The sequence below is a fragment of the Spermophilus citellus genome (assembly GCF_964194105.1).
Source record: "Spermophilus citellus genome assembly, chromosome: 6".
Classification (NCBI taxonomy): Eukaryota; Metazoa; Chordata; class Mammalia; order Rodentia; family Sciuridae; genus Spermophilus; species Spermophilus citellus.
Window position 1 is genome coordinate 29700639 of NC_138187.1, and position 19872 is coordinate 29720510.

General features: G+C 51.1%; 1 protein-coding gene across 5 annotated transcripts in view; it reads right to left on the reverse strand.

Annotated features, from left to right (window-relative positions):
- Positions 1–19872, reverse strand: part of COL26A1 (collagen type XXVI alpha 1 chain) — a 128038-nt gene that overhangs the window by 81854 nt on the left and 26312 nt on the right. For all 5 annotated transcript variants that reach the window (XM_081299450.1, XM_081299449.1, XM_081299448.1 and 2 more), the window contains exon 2: positions 11954–12076. In XM_081299450.1, coding sequence (XP_081155576.1) covers positions 11954–12076 — 123 coding nt within the window. The remainder of the gene's footprint in view (positions 1–11953; positions 12077–19872) is intronic.

Here is a 19872-nt window from a genome sequence, read left to right on the forward strand (position 1 = left end):
GAATTTTAATATTTATTTATTTTTTAGTTCTCGGCGGACACAACATCTTTGTTGGTATGTGGTGCTGAGGATCGAACCCGGGCCGCACGCATGCCAGGCGAGCGCGCTACCGCTTGAGCCACATCCCCAGCCCCTCAGGAGATGATTTTAACGCAGACCTTTCTTCCCTGAACACTTCCTACAACACCCAAGTCCTTAGTTTGGCCACGGGGACTTATACAGCAGTGCCCACTCTGGCCACCTCCCTGCCTGCCCTTCCCCACCCCCTCAGAACTCCAGCAGCCACGTCAGGGATTGCTCTTCCCTCTGCCCCAGAACAGCTGCAGACTAGGGACTCAGAGGAGCCGCCACCTGCTGTGACATGCCGCCCACCCGTGGCTTGCTGGAAGCCCTTGGTTTACTCCATCAAAGAACCCAGGCTGGGGATGTGGCTCAAGTGGTAGCGTGCTCGCCTGGCATGCGTGCGGCCTGGGTTCGATCCTCAGCACCACATACAAACAAAGATGTTGTGTCCACCGAGAACTAAAAATAAATATTAAAAATTCTCTCTCTCTCTCTCCTCTCTCACTCTCTTTAAAAAAAAAAAAAAGAACCCAGACTTCTTTTCCAAGTGCTTATAATTATACACCAACCTGTGCAATTATTTGTCTGATGTGTCTCTCCTCCACCAAGTCTATGGCCCAATGCAGGCCTAGCTCAGGATGGCTACATGTTTATTCTTTTAAATATATTCTCCTTTGTGTACATTCCTATTTGCATGTCATCAACAAATAAAAAAAGACAAATCAACAAGAAAAAGACATGATGCCCTTTTATGTGCTCAATAAAGATGGATGGGATGAATGGAATCACGGATGAGCAGGTGACCCCCACACAGTCCCCTCCCGGGAACTGCAGAGCCCCTAAAGATATGGAGGTTCCCAGAGGAGGTCAAGGTGCTTGGCTGGGCACAGCTCTGAAAACCCGGGGCACAGGGATGGAGGAGCAGGGCACAACCACCTCCACCAGGAGGGGCTGGAAGAAGCTTCCCGTATGGGGGACCTCGAGCAAGTCTGCTGAGAGGGCAAGAAAGTGGCAGCTCAGAGGGCCCAGAAGTCCCCATTCTGAGTGTGCTTGGTGCATCTGGGGAGCAGGGTTTTTTGATGTGCAGGTGGAGCAGCTCCCCAGGGTCAGGCTGGGAAAATTCTGGGAAGTAGGCAAGAAGGCGAGACTCAGTCTGTGGACATTGGATTGACCAGAGCTTTCCCAGTTTTCTGAGTCATGATCTTAAACAGTAATTTTTTTTTTCCTTTGGTACTAAGGGGTTGGACCCAGAGGCACTTAACCGCTGAATGACATCCCCAGACATTTTTATTTTTTTTATTTTGAGATAGGTCCTCCTTACGTTGCTCAGGGCCTTGCTAAATTGCTGAGGCTGGCTTGAACTCGCAACCCTCCTGCCTCAGCCTCCTGAGCTGCTGGGATCACAGGCGTGCTCCACAGCACCCCACGAGCAACAAAATATTTAAAAGCTGCACATATTAATGCGTAGGGCTGGGGCTGGGGCTCAGTGGTAAAGCTCTTGCCTAGCACGTGCGAGGCCCTGGGTTCGATCCTCAGCACCACATAAAAACAAAGGAATTGTGTCCAACTACAACTAAAAAAATAATGATAAATTAAAATAAGAAAACAGACGACCCGACGTGGCTTCACTGCCTTGCAAAACAGCTTCAAGTCCCGCTTGGGAGCCTGTTCCTCTCAGCCATGGGGAGGCCACCAAGGGCTGCAAAGTGCAGGGGCCTCGTGATCTGCTTTTAAGAGGCCTGGCAGGAAGGGGAGAGAGAAGGGAAGAAGCAAGGGCCCTGGGTGGGAAAGGAGGACCCAGCAGGGATGAGTGGTCCCTGAGGCCATGGAGAAGCACAGGGTCACACTCCAGAGCCGGGGTGCGCCCTCATCTGCTGGACGAGGAGCTGCCTCTGCGGAGCCCTCAGGCACAGATGGCCCTGACCTTCTTCCTGCCCCCGGAGCCTCTGAGGTCCTCCAAAGAGCTGCTTCCAAAGCTCAAGGTGTGCAACCAGAGGGGACGGACGCCCGGAGTCTGGTCTCGGGCTGCAGATGCCCGGCAACTGTCCTCTGGAAGTTTACAGCCAGGTCCTGGGGGTCCCCAAAGGCAGCTCTGGGTGCACGAGGGCCCGTGAAAGGAGATCTGAAGAGAGGGCTCCCAGGAGGGATTTGGCGCCCATCCCTGGGGTGGCAGGGGGGTCAACATTGCCCTCCGGCCTCCAAAGGTGAGGTCCCCCGTGCATCAGGTGGCCCCCGGTGGGTGCAGGGGCATTGCCATGGTCCCGACGATGCTGGCTCAGGCCTACTCTGCCCAGAGACCTGGTCCAGGGGAGCCTGGCGCCCCCTCCCTTGCTGGGGCCAACCCTGCTCCTGCATGGCCTCTGCTTCTTCGCCAGGGACCACCGTGAGGAGGGACACCCTGGGAGGTACCGAGACAGGCCAGAGAAACAGGAAACGGGGTGGGAGTTACAGAGGGAGAAGGAGATTATTAATCTCCTGATTAAGAGCAGCCCGCGGCCCACAGGGAGGAGGGGCTGTCCCTCTGCGGTTCGGAGGCAGGAGGAGGGGGCTCTGGCCTCTGGCCTCCCCAGCCTTCAAGCCAGCTCCTAAGTGCCAGGGGGAGGGGACAGTGGCCTCAGAGGGCAGCCAGCCTCTCACGCAGGCCTCCCTCCCCTTAGCCCAGGACCACAGGCTGCTGGGGGTGGGGGCAGGGCCAGGGATGTGCAGCCGGACAAGCTGCCCCTGCTGAGAAGGTGGCCCGAGGGCAGGATGAGGAGGAGGGGCAGGAAGAAAGGCCTCCTTAACAGAGTGTTTAAATCCTGGACTTGGCCTAGCCCAGGCGGGCACCCCCCAGCAGCAGGCAACCCAACCCCGGGGTGGGAGGGAGGCTCGCTGGCAGGGGCGTCTGGAGGAGCCCGGAGAGTTCCGGCCACCCCCTCCCTCACACATCTGGAAAAGGTTGGCTCTGATGCCATCAAAGGCCTCCGAGGGCCAGGGAGGCAGCCAGGGCAGGGGGGCTGACGAGGAAACTTAACCCCCGCGTCCCTGGGCCTGTCCTCCTGCTCTGACGGAGGGGCTGGGCAGGGCCAAGGGCAGCATGCTCCACGCCTGGCATCCCCCTGCCCTAATGGGGCACGATCACCTCAGAGCAGGAAACGGGGTTCTCTCCATGTCCTGGAAAGGGAAACCCAGGTACAGGGAAGGAGGCCAAGCCTGTCTTCTCTGCACCCTGGCTGTTCCCTGACATTAAGTGATGGGACACTCCCGGCCCCCCTCGGCTTCCAGGGGGCCTCCTAAATCCAGCAGGTTCTGACACACGTGCATGTACACACAAACAGGCACCCGCATGTGTACACTGGCACACATCTGCACACGCACACACAAACACATGCACACACGGGCACACACATATGCACACGCATGCATGCACACACTGTCAGGAAGGGCTATGTCCTGGTGCTGCCTTGACTCTAACCCTAACCCAACTGAACAGATGAACAGGTGATCAGAGAAGGCATAAGGCTACCGTCCCCAGGGCACCCAGGCCAGGGCAGGCAGGAGCTCCTGCTCTCATTCACACCATGCTGGTGACTGGCGAGGCACCCAGCATGGCTCTGGGGCACCCAGCATGGCTCTGGGCCTCGTGCTGGTCTGTGGCCATTAGTTTGGGTGATGTCCTCGCTCCTACCTCTGATATACACTCACTAAGGAGATTCCAATAAAAAAATCACACAAAGGAGCTGGGCATGGGGGCTCATGCCTATAAACCCTGCTGCTTGGGAGGCTGAGGCAGGAGGCTCAGGAGTTCAAATCCAGCCTCAGCAACTTAGCGAGCCCTAAGCAACTCAGCGAGACCCTGTCTCTAAATAAAATATTAAAAAGGGCTGGGATGGGGCTCAGTGGTTAAGCACCCCTGGGTTCAATCACCAGTACAAAAAAAAAAAAATCACAGAAGGGAAAAATCCATACAGAAAACCTCCTACTTGACCCTCATCCACCACAGACGCCCTGTTGGCATCTCCACGTGGCCAGCGCAGGGCTGTGGCTTTCTACCCCTCGGGCCTGATCCCCTTCCAGTGTCTCGTCTCAGTGAACGGCATGCCCAGCCTGCAAGCTGCTAAAAAAGAGAAAACTAGGGGCACCCCTGGCTGCTCCCTGACATTAAGTGATGGGACACTCCTGGCCCCTCAGCTTCCAGGGGGCCTCCTGATCCAGCCCCCAAGGGAGCCCCGTCACCTCATCACCTCGCGCGGTGTCTGTCCCCCGGCTCCTGATGGCAGCCACCCAGCTTTTCAAAACACAAACCGGCTTCTCTTGGGAACCTCAGGAAAAGAGAACAGTCAACATAAAGCAAGGAGAAGCCAGGACACAGCAGGACGAGAGAAAGACCGGGAAACGGAAAAAACCCAGGTGACCAAAATCCAGGGAGACCAAAAGCTGATTCTCTAGAAAGATCAGTGAAATAAAATGGCCCTCTCACAAGACGGACAACACACACTCACAAAGGAGACACAACGGGCAGCATCCGGAATGAAGAAGAGTTGGCCGACCCCCATGAAATGGATCACTTCTCCCCCAAAACACTTATCACCACAGGTCAGTGTGTGGAGTAGATCAGCCAACTAGCCCTAAAATTAATAAGTAAATTGAATTTATAATTTAAAAAAGAAACAGAAAAGTAATATCCAGACACAACTGGTTTTACTGGAGAATTCTACCAAACATTAAAGAATTGACACCAATTATGCATAATATCTTCTAGAACATAAAAGAGGAGAGAATATATCTACTTTTGTTTGGGTACCAGGGATTGGACCCAGGAGCCCTTTAATACCGAATCACATCCCCAGCCCTCTTTCTTCATTAATTTTGAGCCAGGATCTGGCTAAGTTGCTTAGGGCCTCACTAAGTTGCTGAGGCTGGCCTTGAACTTGAGATCCTCCTGCCTCAGCCTCCCAGGCCACTGGGATTATAGGCATGTACCCCCACACCCGGATCCTTACTGTTTTTCTGAAGCCAATATTCCACACAGTTACCAAAGCCAAAGATCATACTGAACAAGAAAACTACAGACCACTATCTATCATGAATATAGACAAAAAAAGCACTTAACAAAATATTAGCAAATAGGATCAGCACGATGTAAAATAAATATATATATATATATATATATATATATATATATATATATATACACATTGTTACCAAGTGGAGTTTATCCCAGGCAGGTAACAGCCGGTTCAATATTTGAAAAACACTCCATACAATCACCATGTTAGCAGGCTAAAGAAGAAAGATCACATGATAGGATCAATCAATGCCAAAACTTGATGGGAAAATTCAACACCATGATAAAAACTCCAAAGAACATAAGAGGATTAGGAGAGCCTGCAAATACTCAGGCTTCTGCCGCACTAAGTGGTGAAACGCTTTCGCCTGGAGACTGAAGACAAAGCCTCTGTCCACTCTCAGCACATGCTGCTGAGATCTGTGCAAAGGAAAGGAAAGGAAACCAGAGGAAGTGGGTCAGAAGGAAGACGTAAGTGGGTCTTGATAGACGATGTGATTGGCAACATGTTAATATATGAGTTCTCCCCAAACACACACGCAGGTTTAATGCAATTCCTATTAAAATATCTCATTGATTTCTTTTTCTTTTTCGGTACCAGGGATTAACTCCAGGGGGGGGTCTAACCACTGAGCAACATCCCCATCCCTTTTTTATTTTTTATTTTGAGACAAGGTCTCACCAAGCTGCTTAGAGACTCAATAAGTTGCTAAGGCTGGCCTCAAACTTTCGATCCTCCTGCCCCAGCCTCCCCAGTTGCTGGGGTTACAAGCATGCGCCATCACATCCGGCAGCCTTTCCAATAAGTTATTGTTCAAGCAATTCAATATCTGTAGGCAAAGAAATGAATCTCAACCTAAACCCCACACCTTGGGCCAAAAAAAAATTCACTCAAAATGTATCACAGACTTAAATGTAAAGTATAAGACTCTAAAATTATTTTGAAAAAAAAAATCAGAGAAAATCTCCAGGATCTAAGGTGAGGCAAAGAGATCTTAGATTTAACACTGAAAGCAAATCCACAAAAGAAAAAAAAATCTGATAAACTGAATTTCATCAAACTTAAAACTTCTGCTCTCCAAGACAGTTGGGGCGACAAGCCACACAGTGGGATAAAATACTTGGAAGGGACATTGCTGACGATGGACTAGCATCTAGAGTATACGAGATAAAGAAATCTCACAACTCAACAGTGAGGCAACAAACAACCCAACCAGAAAATGGACAGAAGACATGAACAGACATTTTGCTAAGAGGATGCGCAGCTGGCGATCAGAGCACTTGATGAAACTGTCCGACGTTACTGGTCATTAGGGAAATGCACGTGAATCACGAGGGTCCACTCTACAAAACGGCTACATAAAATAAGAGTGGTAACGTCACAGGCTGGCAAGGGCCCAGAGAAACTGGGCCTCTCACACATTTGCTGGTGGGAATGGAAAACAATCCAGCCATTCTGCAAAAGAGTTTGACAGTTTCTTCAAAAACAAACTAAACATGGACTTATCACGTGACCCCACTGTTGTACCCGTGGGCATTTACTCAGAGAAATAAAAACTCATGTTCATGGGGCTGGGGCTGGAGCTCAGTGGTAGAGCTCTCACCCAGCATGTGTGAGGCCCTGGGTTCAATCCTCAGCACCGCATAAAAATAAATAAATAAAATAAAGGTATTGCGTCCATCTCCAACTGAAAAAAAAAAATTAAAAAAAAAAACTATGTTCACATAAAAACCTATCGATGAATGTTTATAGCAGTTTTATCCACAGTAGCCACAAACTGAAAACATCCAGGGTGTCTTTTTCAGCAGATGAATTGTTAAACTAACTGGTACAACATACCATAGAAAGCTACGCAGAAAGGAAAAAGGAATCACCTTTTGGTGCACTCTACAACTTTCATGACTCTCCAGGGAATCTGGATGCAAGCAACAGGGTGGCCACACTTGTTATGGCAGCAGTAAACGGACTCATACACTCTTCCAACTCTGACTTCGTCTCCTGACTCTCAGGCTGTGGCCCCTTGTCCTCCCTATCTGATAACATCATCCCCGCCACACAGGGGAAAAGGGATCCCCTTTAGTTCTATCTTCAAATGCAGCCCAAAGTGTGAAGATGGAAAGGCCTTGCAGGGTTCCCCCAGCTGCCTTGCTCTGGACTTCCCACGGTCCCCTCATAGGGAAATCACTTGGGTAAGGTCTGGTCCAGGAGCCTTCAGTTAAATGTGAATTTCTGTCAGGTGCGGCTCACCTCAGGGACCAGCTTAGAGAGGGTCTTCCTTGCAGGAAGTGGGGGGAGTGAGGGGCCCTTGGAGACTGGGCGAGGAGGTGGGGGTAGGTAAGACTTTTCCAGATCCATGATTCCCTCCTCCAGTCCCTTCTGGCAAAGGATCGGGGGATGTGAAGAGGAGCCCCTGCCCTTGGGACTTTGAGACCGACAGGACAGATGGGCAGGTGTGTACCTTCCACTAAGGTAAGCCCCACTGTGTTCCTTGAGAAGGCAAATGAGATTCTGCGGTATCGTCACTGCAGGTCCTATCAATCTGGCTGGCAGGGCAGAGGCAACAGCGGTACCAAGAGGAGGCTTCTCCCGGACCTCAAGACAGAATTCACCAGGCAAAGGGGAAGTGATACTTAAAACAGCCATTGCCGTGTCCGGGAAGATCCTACGCGCAGAGCACTAAATTGTCACTTGTTTTTCTCTCATGGAATCCTAACACCCATGCTGCAAGACAGAGATTGGCTGTTTTAGAGATGAGGCTCAGAGAGGCTAAGTAACTTTCTGGAAGCCACACAGCTCCACTGAGCCTTTGGTCTTTTGGATTCCAAGCTCACCTTACTCTGCTACCTGTATCTGCCATCATAGGCTGGAAAGCAACCTGGGAAATGAGGATCTCTTATGTTGTCACAAGAAATGTGGGAGAGACTCACGCCCTGGAGATCACAGCAATGGTACCAAGGAGAAAGAAGAGGGGGACGGCGAGAGCCAATTCATAATTGATCCTACGGTGAGGCTCACACGCCACCCTGCTTCCCCCAAAAGGAGTTCTGTGCAAACACAAATCAAAGCATCCAACTGCACTTCGGGGGAATGGAGACATGATGCCCTACACGGCCCCCAGAAATGGACAGAAGGAACCCAGAAAACCCTGAGCAGGCCCATTAAATGCTGAGGTTGAAACACGGCCAGACTCGCTGAGCAACTGGGGCTGTAAGCTAAGGAGCACGCACAGGGCACGTCTGGGGCTCAGGGGGATTGCCACTAACCTCAGCAGGAAGGCAGGGCCTGCCCCGCCTGGAACCCAGGTGGCAGCTGCCTGGGGGCCCTGGACCTGGAATCCTTGGCCTCTAAACCAGCCTCCTGCAGGACACCGCCCCACGCCCCTCACCCCCTCCTCAGCCACCTCCCAACGCTGCACTCCGTCACCTCCATTTTAGAGTTGGGGAAACTGAGGCTTGAGGGGCAAATCCTGGCCACTGAGACAGCAGGGGAAGTCGGCTGGGGGTTCTAGAAAAGACTATCCTTAGCCGGGCGCAATGGCGCACACCTGTAATCCCAGCAGCTGGGGAGGCTGAGGCAGGAGGATCACGAGTTCAAAGCCAGCCTCAGCAAAAGTGAGGTGCTAAGCAACTCAGTGAGACCCTGTCTCTAAATAAAACACAAAATAGGGCTGGGGATGTAGCTCAGTGGTCAGTGTCCCTGAGTTCAATCCTGGATACATGTTATTTCTCTATGACAGAAAAAAATGGGTCCCACTTTTTTGCTTCCTTTTTTGGAAAACCGTGGCATGAGACATGATGCCTGGAGCCTTTGCTGCCCTTCTGTGACTTGGAGGAATATCATGGAAGACCCACACGGGATGGTGGAGAGTGAAGTCAAAGAGTCCAAAGTCCCAAGGGAAACCAGTGAGGAGGCTGCCACAAACAAGATGCCCATGTAGTAGAATACAGCAAAAAGACGGCCTGTAATAAGAATGCAGCCCCACGTGACCAGGGAGCGGTGGTCATGCTTGACTATCACCCTTCCTCTCCTTGCCCAGCCAGCAGCCCTGAGGCCGCAGAAAGAGGGTGCCCCCCCATTCTAGCTCAGCTATGAGTTACTGATGAGAAAGAAAAGTGTAGTAGCCCCTCTTTCTTTAACAAATAATAATTGCTTAGCAATTGTAAGTAAGATCTGAAATAGGGAATTTCTCTGGGCATGGCAATGCACACCTGTAATCCCAACGACTACGGAGGCTGAGGCAGGAGGATCACCAGTTCGAGGCCAGCCTTAGCAACTTAGCGAGGCCCTAAGCAACTTAGCTAGACCCTGTCTTAAAAGAAAAAATCAAAAGGGCTGGGGTATGGCTCAGTGATTAAGCACCCTGAGGTTCCAAACCCAGTACCAAAAAAAAAAAAAAAAGAAATTTTTCTAAAAGAATGGAAATGAAAAGTTGTAATTAACTGTAATGAACAAGGTTCCTGCTGGCTAGCTTTGCAGGCACCGGGGAGGCTCATGACACATGCACGTATGCTCTGACGGGTCGTCTGTCCTCTGTCCTTACCCTAAGGAACGAAGTCCCTGAAAGGCCCGCAGCACCCACACTGAAGACCCCTGTGCTGCAGGGACATCACTCAGATCACCGCTAAGACCTGAGACGGCAACTGTGATAGTTCACAGTGGCTTGAAAATGTTCCTGTCCAGCTCGGCGATTCAGGAGTCAGCTTGCCCCCTTTCCGTAGCAGACATGACTACACTGCAAAAGTATAAGAACTTCGACGTGAACCTGAGGCATTAGGAGAGCCAGCCCACCATCCCACTTACTCTGAGGGCTTTCAGTAAAGGGAAACCTGACAGTTCATCTCCTAAACCCAAATGCCACGCGATGGTGTGTGTGTAGACACTCACATATACCTGGGTGGTCTCCACCCTGGTAACTGGCTTGGGGAGCATCCAGCACATTAATAATGGGATGGCAGCTAAAGGCCCATATGGCTGAACTCTAGATACACAGCCCTCTTGCTGTGCTGGGGATGGAACCCAGGACCTTGCACGTGCTGGGTGAGCACCCACCCCTGAGCCACATCCCCAGCTCTCTTTCCTTTTTTTGAGAAGGAGTCTTGCTTAATTGCGCAGGCTGCCATTGAACTTGGGATCCTCCTGCCTCAGCCCCACAGGGCCTCTGGTATTACAGGGGTGCACCACAGCGCCCAGCAGACATACCCAACTCTGTCTCAACTCCGGAGACAGTATTCCTTTGTTAAAGTCAAATTCTAGATCTTGGAAAGACCTAGTAGCAAGCTGGGCAGGAGTCAGAACCGTGTAAGGGACGTGTGACCTTCCTGCCCAGTGTCTGTCCTCCGGGGCCAGCAGCTGGCTTTCCCACTGGGAGAGCAGGACAGCCACTCCTCCCGTGGAACCTGGCCAGAGCCTTCCCCATCAGGGTCGGAGAAATTAGACTCCGAAGACCTCCCTCCTCAGAAGCTGCTCACAGGATCAAGAGACTCTGACTGGCTAATCGGAAGCTCCCTGCTCCTGGGGACTAAGGGGGTCTCCAGGCTGAAAAGGATGGGGGTCAACATCTTTTTCTTCATTATGGATCCACTGGTCCTGCCTCCTGCACAGTGTTTAAAAGCAGCCCTCTTGCTTAAAATTTAAAATGGACATCTCCCTCTCCACTTCTCTAGCCATTCCTCTTGCAGAAGGAGCTGTAGGAAAACATTGCATCTAAGGACCCCAAGTTAAGAATTCTACTATTGCAGCTGGGTGTGATTATGGACCCCGTGTAAAAATGCCCTGTTAGCGGGGACACCAGCTCAAAAGGGCAGAGATTTGGAGAGAGGTCCCAGGCAGAGATGGGGAAGGGTCCTCAGGTAGAGGCCTCAGGCTGGACAGGTTGAGGGGAGAAAGGTCAGGGGCAGCCAGTCCAGAAGGTGGAAGTGGAGCTGGAGGGACAGAGGATGGGGGAGGAAGGTGAGGTAGCTGCTCCGAGGCCCTGGTGGTGAAATCTCTCTGCAGATGCTGAGGACTGCAGAGGGCAGTGACTCAGGACTGGGCTTTGGGACAGAACTGGTGGGACAGTGGACAGTGAGAACAGGGCTTTGATGGGTGCTGCGAGAGGGTCAGGGCTGCGAGAGGATGGGGCTTGAAGGCTTCCAGAGAGGGGATAGGGCCGTGGGGGCAGGGCTGTGAGGATGGGACTGAGGGGCGTGGCTATGGGAGGTGGGCTGTGAGGGCGGAGCTGTGAGGGGTGGGGCTTGAGGGGCTGTAAGGGGCGGGGCTTGAGGGGCTGTGAGGGGCCGGGCTTGAGGGGCAGTGAATGGTGAGGCTGAGGGCGGGGCTATGAGGGTGGGCTGTGAGGTGGGGCTGTACGGGCAGGGTAGTGAGGGCGGGGCTTGAGGGGCTGAGAGTGCTGAGGCTGAGGGTGGGGCTGTGAGAGGCAGAGCTTGGCGGGGCCAGAGGGCGGGGCTAAAGTCTGGCATATCCCCGTATCCTAGTCGGGAGCCCAATGCTAACTGGTTCCCTCTTCACCCTACCTGGCTCCTCCATGTTCCCTTGATCCCTGTCTACACTCATCTGTGGAGGTCTCTGCCAGTCAGACACCCACTGAGTTGTGAGGGTCTGTCTCGGTGTTCCTTTCACCTTTTGTGGGCGCGCGCGCGCACACACACACACACACACACACACACTCATATTCACACACACCCTGCACACAGAAGGTGCGCCATAAACAGGTTCAACTCTCATCTCTGGGATTAATCCAGCCTCCCCCAGAGCCTCTCCCAGAGCCTCCCCCAGAGCCGTGCTGGGGCTGGATTCATTCTTAAGGACCGAAAGGGCGGAGCAGTCCAGTCCAGGGCCTTTACCTCACGAGGTTGGCGCAGGGCCCAGGCCACCGGCAGCTCTGGTACACACGCTGGACCACTGTCTCTGAGCCATTCTGCACCTGGCAGGACACCGTCCGGGTCACCGTGTGATGGCACCAGTGCCTGTGGAGAGAGCAGAAGTCGCGTCAGCCCTGTCTGTTCCTGGGGCACTGACTGCAGTTCAAAGGTTGTGCTGGAGGAGGAAGGTCCCCTCACGAACTTGGAGCACCCACTTTTCTTGGATCAGGGGCCCACAGAGACCCTCTGCTTAAGTCTGAGGGGAAGGGACAGTACCCACGCCATTTGGCCTCCGAGCACTGGCATCATTTTAGCTACTGAAGACACTCTGTGAAAAAGACTCAGCCACCGCCCTGACATCTGGGGCAGGGGAGGACAGGTGACAAGGGGAACGGAGCCACCAGAATCCAGGTACAGGTCCATCCAGGGAGCTGTGCGAGCAGAGCAGGGGTGGTCCCAGGAAGGGCCACCAGCTGAGCACTGAAAGATGAGTTAGCTGCTTGGGAGCCATGAGGGAGCTGATGTTAGCAGAAGAAGGAGGGGAATGGGTGGGGACACCATATGAGAAACCAAGGCGCGTCCAGGGGCCTGTGTGCAACTAGAAGTGGCTGGAAGGCTGAAGGGAAGGAAGGGCCAGGGAAAGGGAGAGGCTCCAGGCTAATATGGCTCTTCTCAGGAAGTCAGTGGGGAGCCACTGAAGGTTCTAAGCAGGGAAGGACTGCTGCAGTGTGGGCAGCAGAGGTGCAGGGAGAGGGCACAGATGCACACCATATGGGCACTGGATCAAGATGGCCAGCAGGCCCACCCCTCCCACCATCACCAGATCCTGGAAACTTAACAGTAGAAAAAATATCCAGAATAACATTGGAAAACAAGAAGCCCTGGACCAGAATACCTGAGGAGTACTTTAGAGATAGAAAGCAAATGGAAGTAATTTGAGGCACAGCCAGGAACACGCAGGAAAGAGGCCTGGGGCTCAAGTGGGAGCAACTTAGGAGCAGCAGATAAGGGCAACACCCTAGGGTGGCTGCAGGATGGATTGGTTAGGGGAGACAGCTAGTTAGTGAGGACTCAGGTAACCCCACTGCTGGTATCAAGATTCAGGCATTGGATTCACCTATCCACTGGCAGGTGTGGTCAGAACAGGTGCCTCACAAGCTGGTGACCTCCAGGGACACTTTTAAGGTCAGATCACTGAATTCTTGCATATTCTTTCCCCATTATTCTTTGGCAAAAGCCAAAGTCTCAATAAACAGAGACAAACCCATGAAATTATTTGATAAAAAATTTTTAAAAGGGGCTGGGGATGTGGCTCAAGCGGTAGCGCGCTCGCCTGGCGCCTGGCGTGCGTGCGACCCGGGTTCGATCCTCAGCACCACATACCAACAAAGATGTTGTGTCCGCCGAGAACTAAAAAATAAATATTAAAAAAAAAATTTAAAAGTCTAACACCGTGAGAGAAAGGCACCAACTCAACAGGCAATAAAGTCGCACCTCTAGAAAAAAAATTAATAAAAAATATATGGAGACAAATTTTACAAGCATAATTAATGTCCTCCAAGAGATGAGAGCATGCCACTCATAAAAATTGTGGAATAAAATAAATTTGATCTCTTAGAAATGGAATGTATGACCATGAAAATAAAACCTCCATGGATGGACGGAAGAATAGAATGGAGGGAAGGAAGGAGGTCCTGAGGAGCTTCAAGTCTGAGCTGTGAACTTTCCCAGGAGGCCCTGCAAAGGCACAAAGGGACAGACAATATAGGGAGAAATGGGAGGGATCTAAAGTCAGGCAAGTGCCAACACCTACTGATTAGTAGCCCCACAAGAGCAGATCAGAGACAGAGAGAAGCAGACACATGAAAAAGTAGCAAAGGAAATGTCCCAGAGCTGAAGAAAGGCACCAGTTCCTAATTCAAAAGGGCCCACTGAGTATGTGCTGAAATTTCAGAACAATCAGGATGAAGAGAAAACGCTAAATGCCATAGAAAGCCAAGAAAAAACAAACTACTTACAGTAAATTTCAATAAGATTTTAAAATCAGCAACATCAGATTCAAGAATATGGTGACAAATTTTTCTCAAATTCCTAAGGGGAAATATTTAGGATCCATAATTTTATACCCAGCCAAATTACCCTCAGGGCCAAAGGCCAAATAAAGATTTCAGATGTGTAAAGACTTAGAAAGTTTACCGGTTACCCCTTATGAAAGAATCACTAGAGGAGGTATCCCAACAAAACAAAATAAAGGACATAGAAAAAAAACATATTAGAAGAGTAGTTACAGGCAAAGAAACAATAATGAGATTTAGTAATAGCCTCGCTCTAAAACAAAAGTGATTTCAACATGGAAGATGGCCAAGAGAAGTTATAAAGAATTAAAATTGCAAATATTTTTTCCATGTTGAAGGAGAGGATATAGAAGTTGTGCCACTTTAAGTGTAATAAAAAAATATATACAATTAAACAGTTTTGAATTTAAAGATAAATACTAGGAAGCAGAGAATTAAAATGTAAAAATGCAAGCCATCCCGCACTAAAAGGAAAATAAAGAGTAAAACAAAAGCTGATCAATCCACAAAATGCTAGGAAATAAAAAGTAAGTAGCAAGAAATAACATACTAATTAGAAGACAGACAGGAAAATGAGAGAATAAATGAATTAATAAAAAGAAAGCAAAAATTGGGGCTGGGGTTGTGGTTCAGTGGTAGAGTGGTTTGTTCCCCAGCACTACATAAAAAATAAAAAATTAATAAATAAAGATATTGTGTCCACCTACAACTAAAAAATTTTTTAAAAAGGAAGCAAAAATTAATTAAATAGATCATATTAAAAATAAATCAACAGAATCCAAACACAGACTTTTTGCAAAAAAAAAATCTTATCAACAAAGCTTAGGCAATTCTTAAGGAGAAAAAAAAAGTCATAAACATAAATAATAAATTTATAGATATTAAAAATTACAAATAAATATTAGGTATGATCTTTCATCAAAATTTGTCAAAATCTTGGACAATTTTCTAAGATATACTCCCAATACTACTGGCAAAGTGAAAAAATGTCCCAAAAGAAAAAGGAAAAGTAGTCCAAAGTCCACCCTCCCCTCCCGCAAAGTCACCAGGAGACCAAGTTCAAAACCCAGTTTTACTACCAGCTTTCTTGGGCAACGGGATGAGTCCTTTTCTGAACTTCAGTCTTACACACGCGCACACGAACCTCTCAATGTTGCAGCCAGGACTAATTGAACGCATCCAGGTCAGCGGAAACCATGCAGGGTGACATGACTGCAAGGATCACAACTGACTGGCTGGCCACTAAACCCCACAATGTCAGTAACAATTGAGGGATTGTCCTTTCCTATTTTGCAGATGGGAATAGAAAGTCTGTGTGGATAAGGCTCATCAGCAGGGCTGCAGCTCAAAACCGAGGCTACCCGGAGAAAGAAATTCAGCCCTCCCACCCAGGGTCCCACCTACCCAATACAAACCATCAATCTTGCCTCTTCCTGTAGCCCAGAGAGACATCCTGAAACTGGATAGCCCTTCCTTCCTCTCGGGCTCTGTATGGGCACTTAGCATGTGTTTCAGAGACAGAGGTACAATTCTCTTTGGGATAAGCTACCATCCCATCAAAGGATAAACGCTCCACCCTGATATCCACATCCCAGCCCTGGGTTTTTGGAATAGACAGAGTCCTGCCATCTCTGAATTGTACTGGGTCAGAGCTTTCTATAGGGAAATGAGCTGTGAATTGGAAAACCTTTTCCAAAGCCTCCAATCACCATCTCTAGACATCTGATCTCTCTCTTTTTTTTTAATATTTATTTTTTAAGTGTAGATGGACACAACACAATACCTTTTTTTTTTTTTAATGTGATGCTGAGGATAGAACCCGGGCCCCGCCCATGCTAGGCGAGGGCTCTACGGATGAGCCACAATCCCAGCCCGACATCTGATCTCTTAATGGGCTATAAATGGCTTCCGATAATCCAGACCTGGCCAAACAATGAAGACTGTAAGGAGAGGCATGGAGATAGGGTTCTGGGCCTGTCCCGATGGAACTCGAAACCCACTTCATCTCAGGATCCCGCGGTCAGGGGACCAATATGGCCTACTTCCTAGGGTCCCCATGTCCTGTGTCTTCTGTTTGCTGAGTGGCATCATGTCATCGCTCACTGCATGCCCTGGTCTCTGATCTTGGTCATGGGCAAACAGGAGTCATTGGGCTACAGCCTAACCGCAGGTGGAAAGGGGTTCCGCGGGAGGGGTACAGCCCTTTTCCGACCCCCCCCCAGCCCAGGCACACAGAATTTGGGGGTGTCAGGTGTGGTCCTCACACATGGGCAAATTCTTGGCAGGCTCATCAGGATGGGAAGGGACTGGCATTTTCTTTGGGCCTCATCTGAGCGATGTTTCTCTGTCAATTCCCCCTGTTCCACAGCCCAGCTCTCATGGAGGGTCCAGGACCCAGGGACCTCCACCCTTGAGGCTCAGGCTAAGGCCTCCCTAAGCCCGTGCTTCCCTCTGAGCTTCTCTTTGGGGTCTGATCTCATGTGTCCCCTTCCACCCAGGGACCCTGAGCCCTGAGTCTGAGCCCGCCAGCCCTTGTTTCCTCCGTCCAAGCTCTGCCCCCATGGTGGATCACCTCAGTGTTTCCTCTTGAACCCCACTGTGTGTGCCCACTCGCCTGGACAGTGGTCATGCATCATCAGAGCTCTCAGGACATCCCAGGACACACAATTGCTGTTGGTGCTCTACTGAGCTCATCATATCCAGCCCCAGCCGGCTCCTCCAGCACACTAATTCCCCATGCCCTTAGAGAAACCCCCAGGGGAAAGGAAACACCCCAGGCTCCACCTTCTCTCTCCCAGCCGTGCCCCCATGCTGGGCAAATCGCCTCCTGACCTTCTGACTCCCTTTGGTTCCTGGACAATCAGCCTCCGCCCTCCTGGTCTCCCACATCTTGGTGTCTCTCCCTGCAAGTTCCTCTACCTGCCACCAGGGAGCGCCATGCAGAGCTCAAACCTGGCGCCACCCTGGGCTCCCTCACCTCTCTGCTCTCCACATCCACAAGGGAAATGCCTGCTCCGGCCCACTTCCAGCCTGCTCCGTCTGGCCATTTCCATTGTCCCCTTGTACCCTGGAAGGTCATTCACTTTCTTCTGTTTGGTCAAATCTCACTTATCCTACCAGTCTCCACCCAGGCTCCTTCCCCTCCTGGGTACCTTCCCAGCCAGGAAAGGGCTCCCATCTCAGGTTCCTTGGGACCCCACACATGCTCCATCTTAGCCTGTGTCATTGGGGAGGACCTTGGGTTTCCCAAGAAGAAGAGGCCTCAATGAAGTGGTGCATTGCTGGGACCCCAAGTGCATTCCAGAGGGCCTTGTCCCTTCCAGTCCCTCACTCAACCAAATCTGTGGGTCAAGGTTGTGCTGTGTGCTAGGCTCTGTGCCCCGGCACAGTCACCTCCTGGTTTGGGGCGTCCACTTTCAGGCCCAAGCCCCTCCTCCACCTGCCTCTTGTTCTAATTACCGGATCACCCCTTATCCAATCCACAGAAAGGCCAGTTCCAGCAGATTTGCCCACCAGCTGGGCTCGAGAAGCCAGTTTCCAGTTGAAAAACAAGGCAGTGGTCAGATGAGAAACCTGGACAACTGTCAGGCCACAGCCCAAAACTGTACCACCAAGGGGCACAGGCCAGTCCTCAGGGGGATGCTGGCAAGATAAGCCAGCTTCATGCCCCCACCAGGATGTGCCTCCCACCCTCCCAGCTCCTGAGCTAAAGAGACCCTCTCCTTCAGGCAGAATGGGGCCCAGCACCCCGAGGCCCCTGTATGGTTAGTAAAACAGTCTCACTGATAACTATGGGCAGAATTGGGTCCCTCCAAAATGCATACACCAAAGTCCTAAGCCACGGATCTTGATTCTGTGTGAGCCTCCGGGAGGACACAAGCCATTACCCCATGTAACCTTCTCAACAGGTCTGACGTGGGAATTTTTTTTTTATTATTGGTTGTTCACAACATTACATAGCTCTTGACATATCATATTTCATACATTAGATTCAAGTGGGTTATGAACTCCAAATTTTTACCCCAAATGCAGATTGCAGAATCACGTCAGTTACACACCCACAATTTTACACGATGCCCTATTAGTATGACGTGGGAATTTTGCAGATAAGAACATGAAGCTTTAGAAAGAACCCAAAGGCTTGCAAGAGACAAGCTGGAAGTTTCTTTCTTTCTCTCTGTTTTTTTTTTTTTTTTTTTTTTTTGGAGGTGCTGGGGATTGAACCCAGGGCCTTGTGCATGTGAGGCAAGCACTCTATCAACTGAGCTGTATCCCCAGCCCTACAAGCCGGAAGTTTCTATCTGGACACTCTAGCTCCTAACTCCAGACCCCAATCTGGCTAGTGAGGGTAGGGAAGTGGTCAGAGAGCAATCAAAACACCCCCGGCATATCTATTAACAGTGTCCCTCAAGGAGGACGGAGTGTCCCCACCCCAAGCTTGTAACCAGTGAGACAATGCAGTCACACACATTGCACAACATTTAGGTCAATGACGGGGTTCACATATGACAGGGGTTCTGTAAGGTATGTCGCCTGGTGATATCACAGCTGTTTCAATGTAAGTACACTCTGTGATGGTCTTGTGGTGACAAAGCTGCAGAATGTCACATGTCTGGGGATGTGTCCCTGTCTCCAGGTGATGCCTGGTGGTGGGTGAAGGTGATCCAGGCCACACAGGCTCACTGGGGAGGGCTCCCCTACCCTCCTCATCCTGCCTCCTAAAGCAAATCTCCCATTCATTTGTCCCCACTGAGCCCTGGGTGGAGGGGCACACAGTGGTCCCGGCCCTGGGGAACACACCTCCGGGAGGGGCAGAGCCGGGTGGGGAGCAGCAGGTGGTGGATAGAAAGTGCAGAAGAAAGGAACTGGCAGAGGTGGGCCCAGGTCTGGGGGAGAGTCAGGATCCCATCCAGATCTCCACAGCCTGGAGCCAGAGCCAAGTTCAAACCTGCATAGGCGAAAGCAGGATCCTGTGTGGCTGCCCTAGGACCCAGGGGGTGAGCCCTGGATGGGGTGTGGAGGGTCCGCCAACAGTTAAGTTCCCCACAGGTTTATGGGTGTGGCCTCCCAAGAGTCAAGGTGACCTCAGGCTCTCTCACCACCAGAGCCGAACCTATGGGAAGCAGGTGCTGGGTGTGCCACCTGCAGGGGCAGCATATGTGGTTCAGTGGTCAGCACCTTCAAGTCCTGCCTCAGCTGCCCAGGGTCACCTGACCCACATCCACTCCTCCCCAGGCATCTCCATCTAGTGACAGGTCAGTGCATAGTTGAGAAGGCCACCCTGAGCCTGACACAGGACAAACGGTGAAGGGGGGGGTCAGAGGAGGGAAGGAGGGCAGGGGAGAGGACCCACGCCAGCCACAGAGCCCTGCATGAGGCCAGAGTCAGCTTGGTCCCTTTGCTTATTCCCATTTCCTCCCCTCCCTTCCATGGGAAGTCCTGCATGTGAAGATGGTCTCAGGGTCTGCTTCTACTGACAAGGGGGGAACGCCATGAGTTCAGGGTGAAAGGAGACAAACTGACCTCTAGTGATCGGGACGAGATGTCTGAGGCCACTGTCCTATGAGCAAGAGATGACAGATCTCGGGGGAGGAGGTGGGCCTCAGAGCAGTGGACCTCCATGGGAAGAAGCCAGGTCAGAGCCCAAGATGTGGCCAGGTGTGGGAGGGCAGACTCAAGACCCTGCTGCTGTTAGACAGTGTCCCCCAAATTCATGGGTTGGAAACTTAGTCCCCAGATTCATGCATTCATGACATTTGAGGTGAGACCTCTGGGAGGTGACTGGGTCATGAGGGTGGAGCCATTTGTGGCATAAAGGGTTATCTC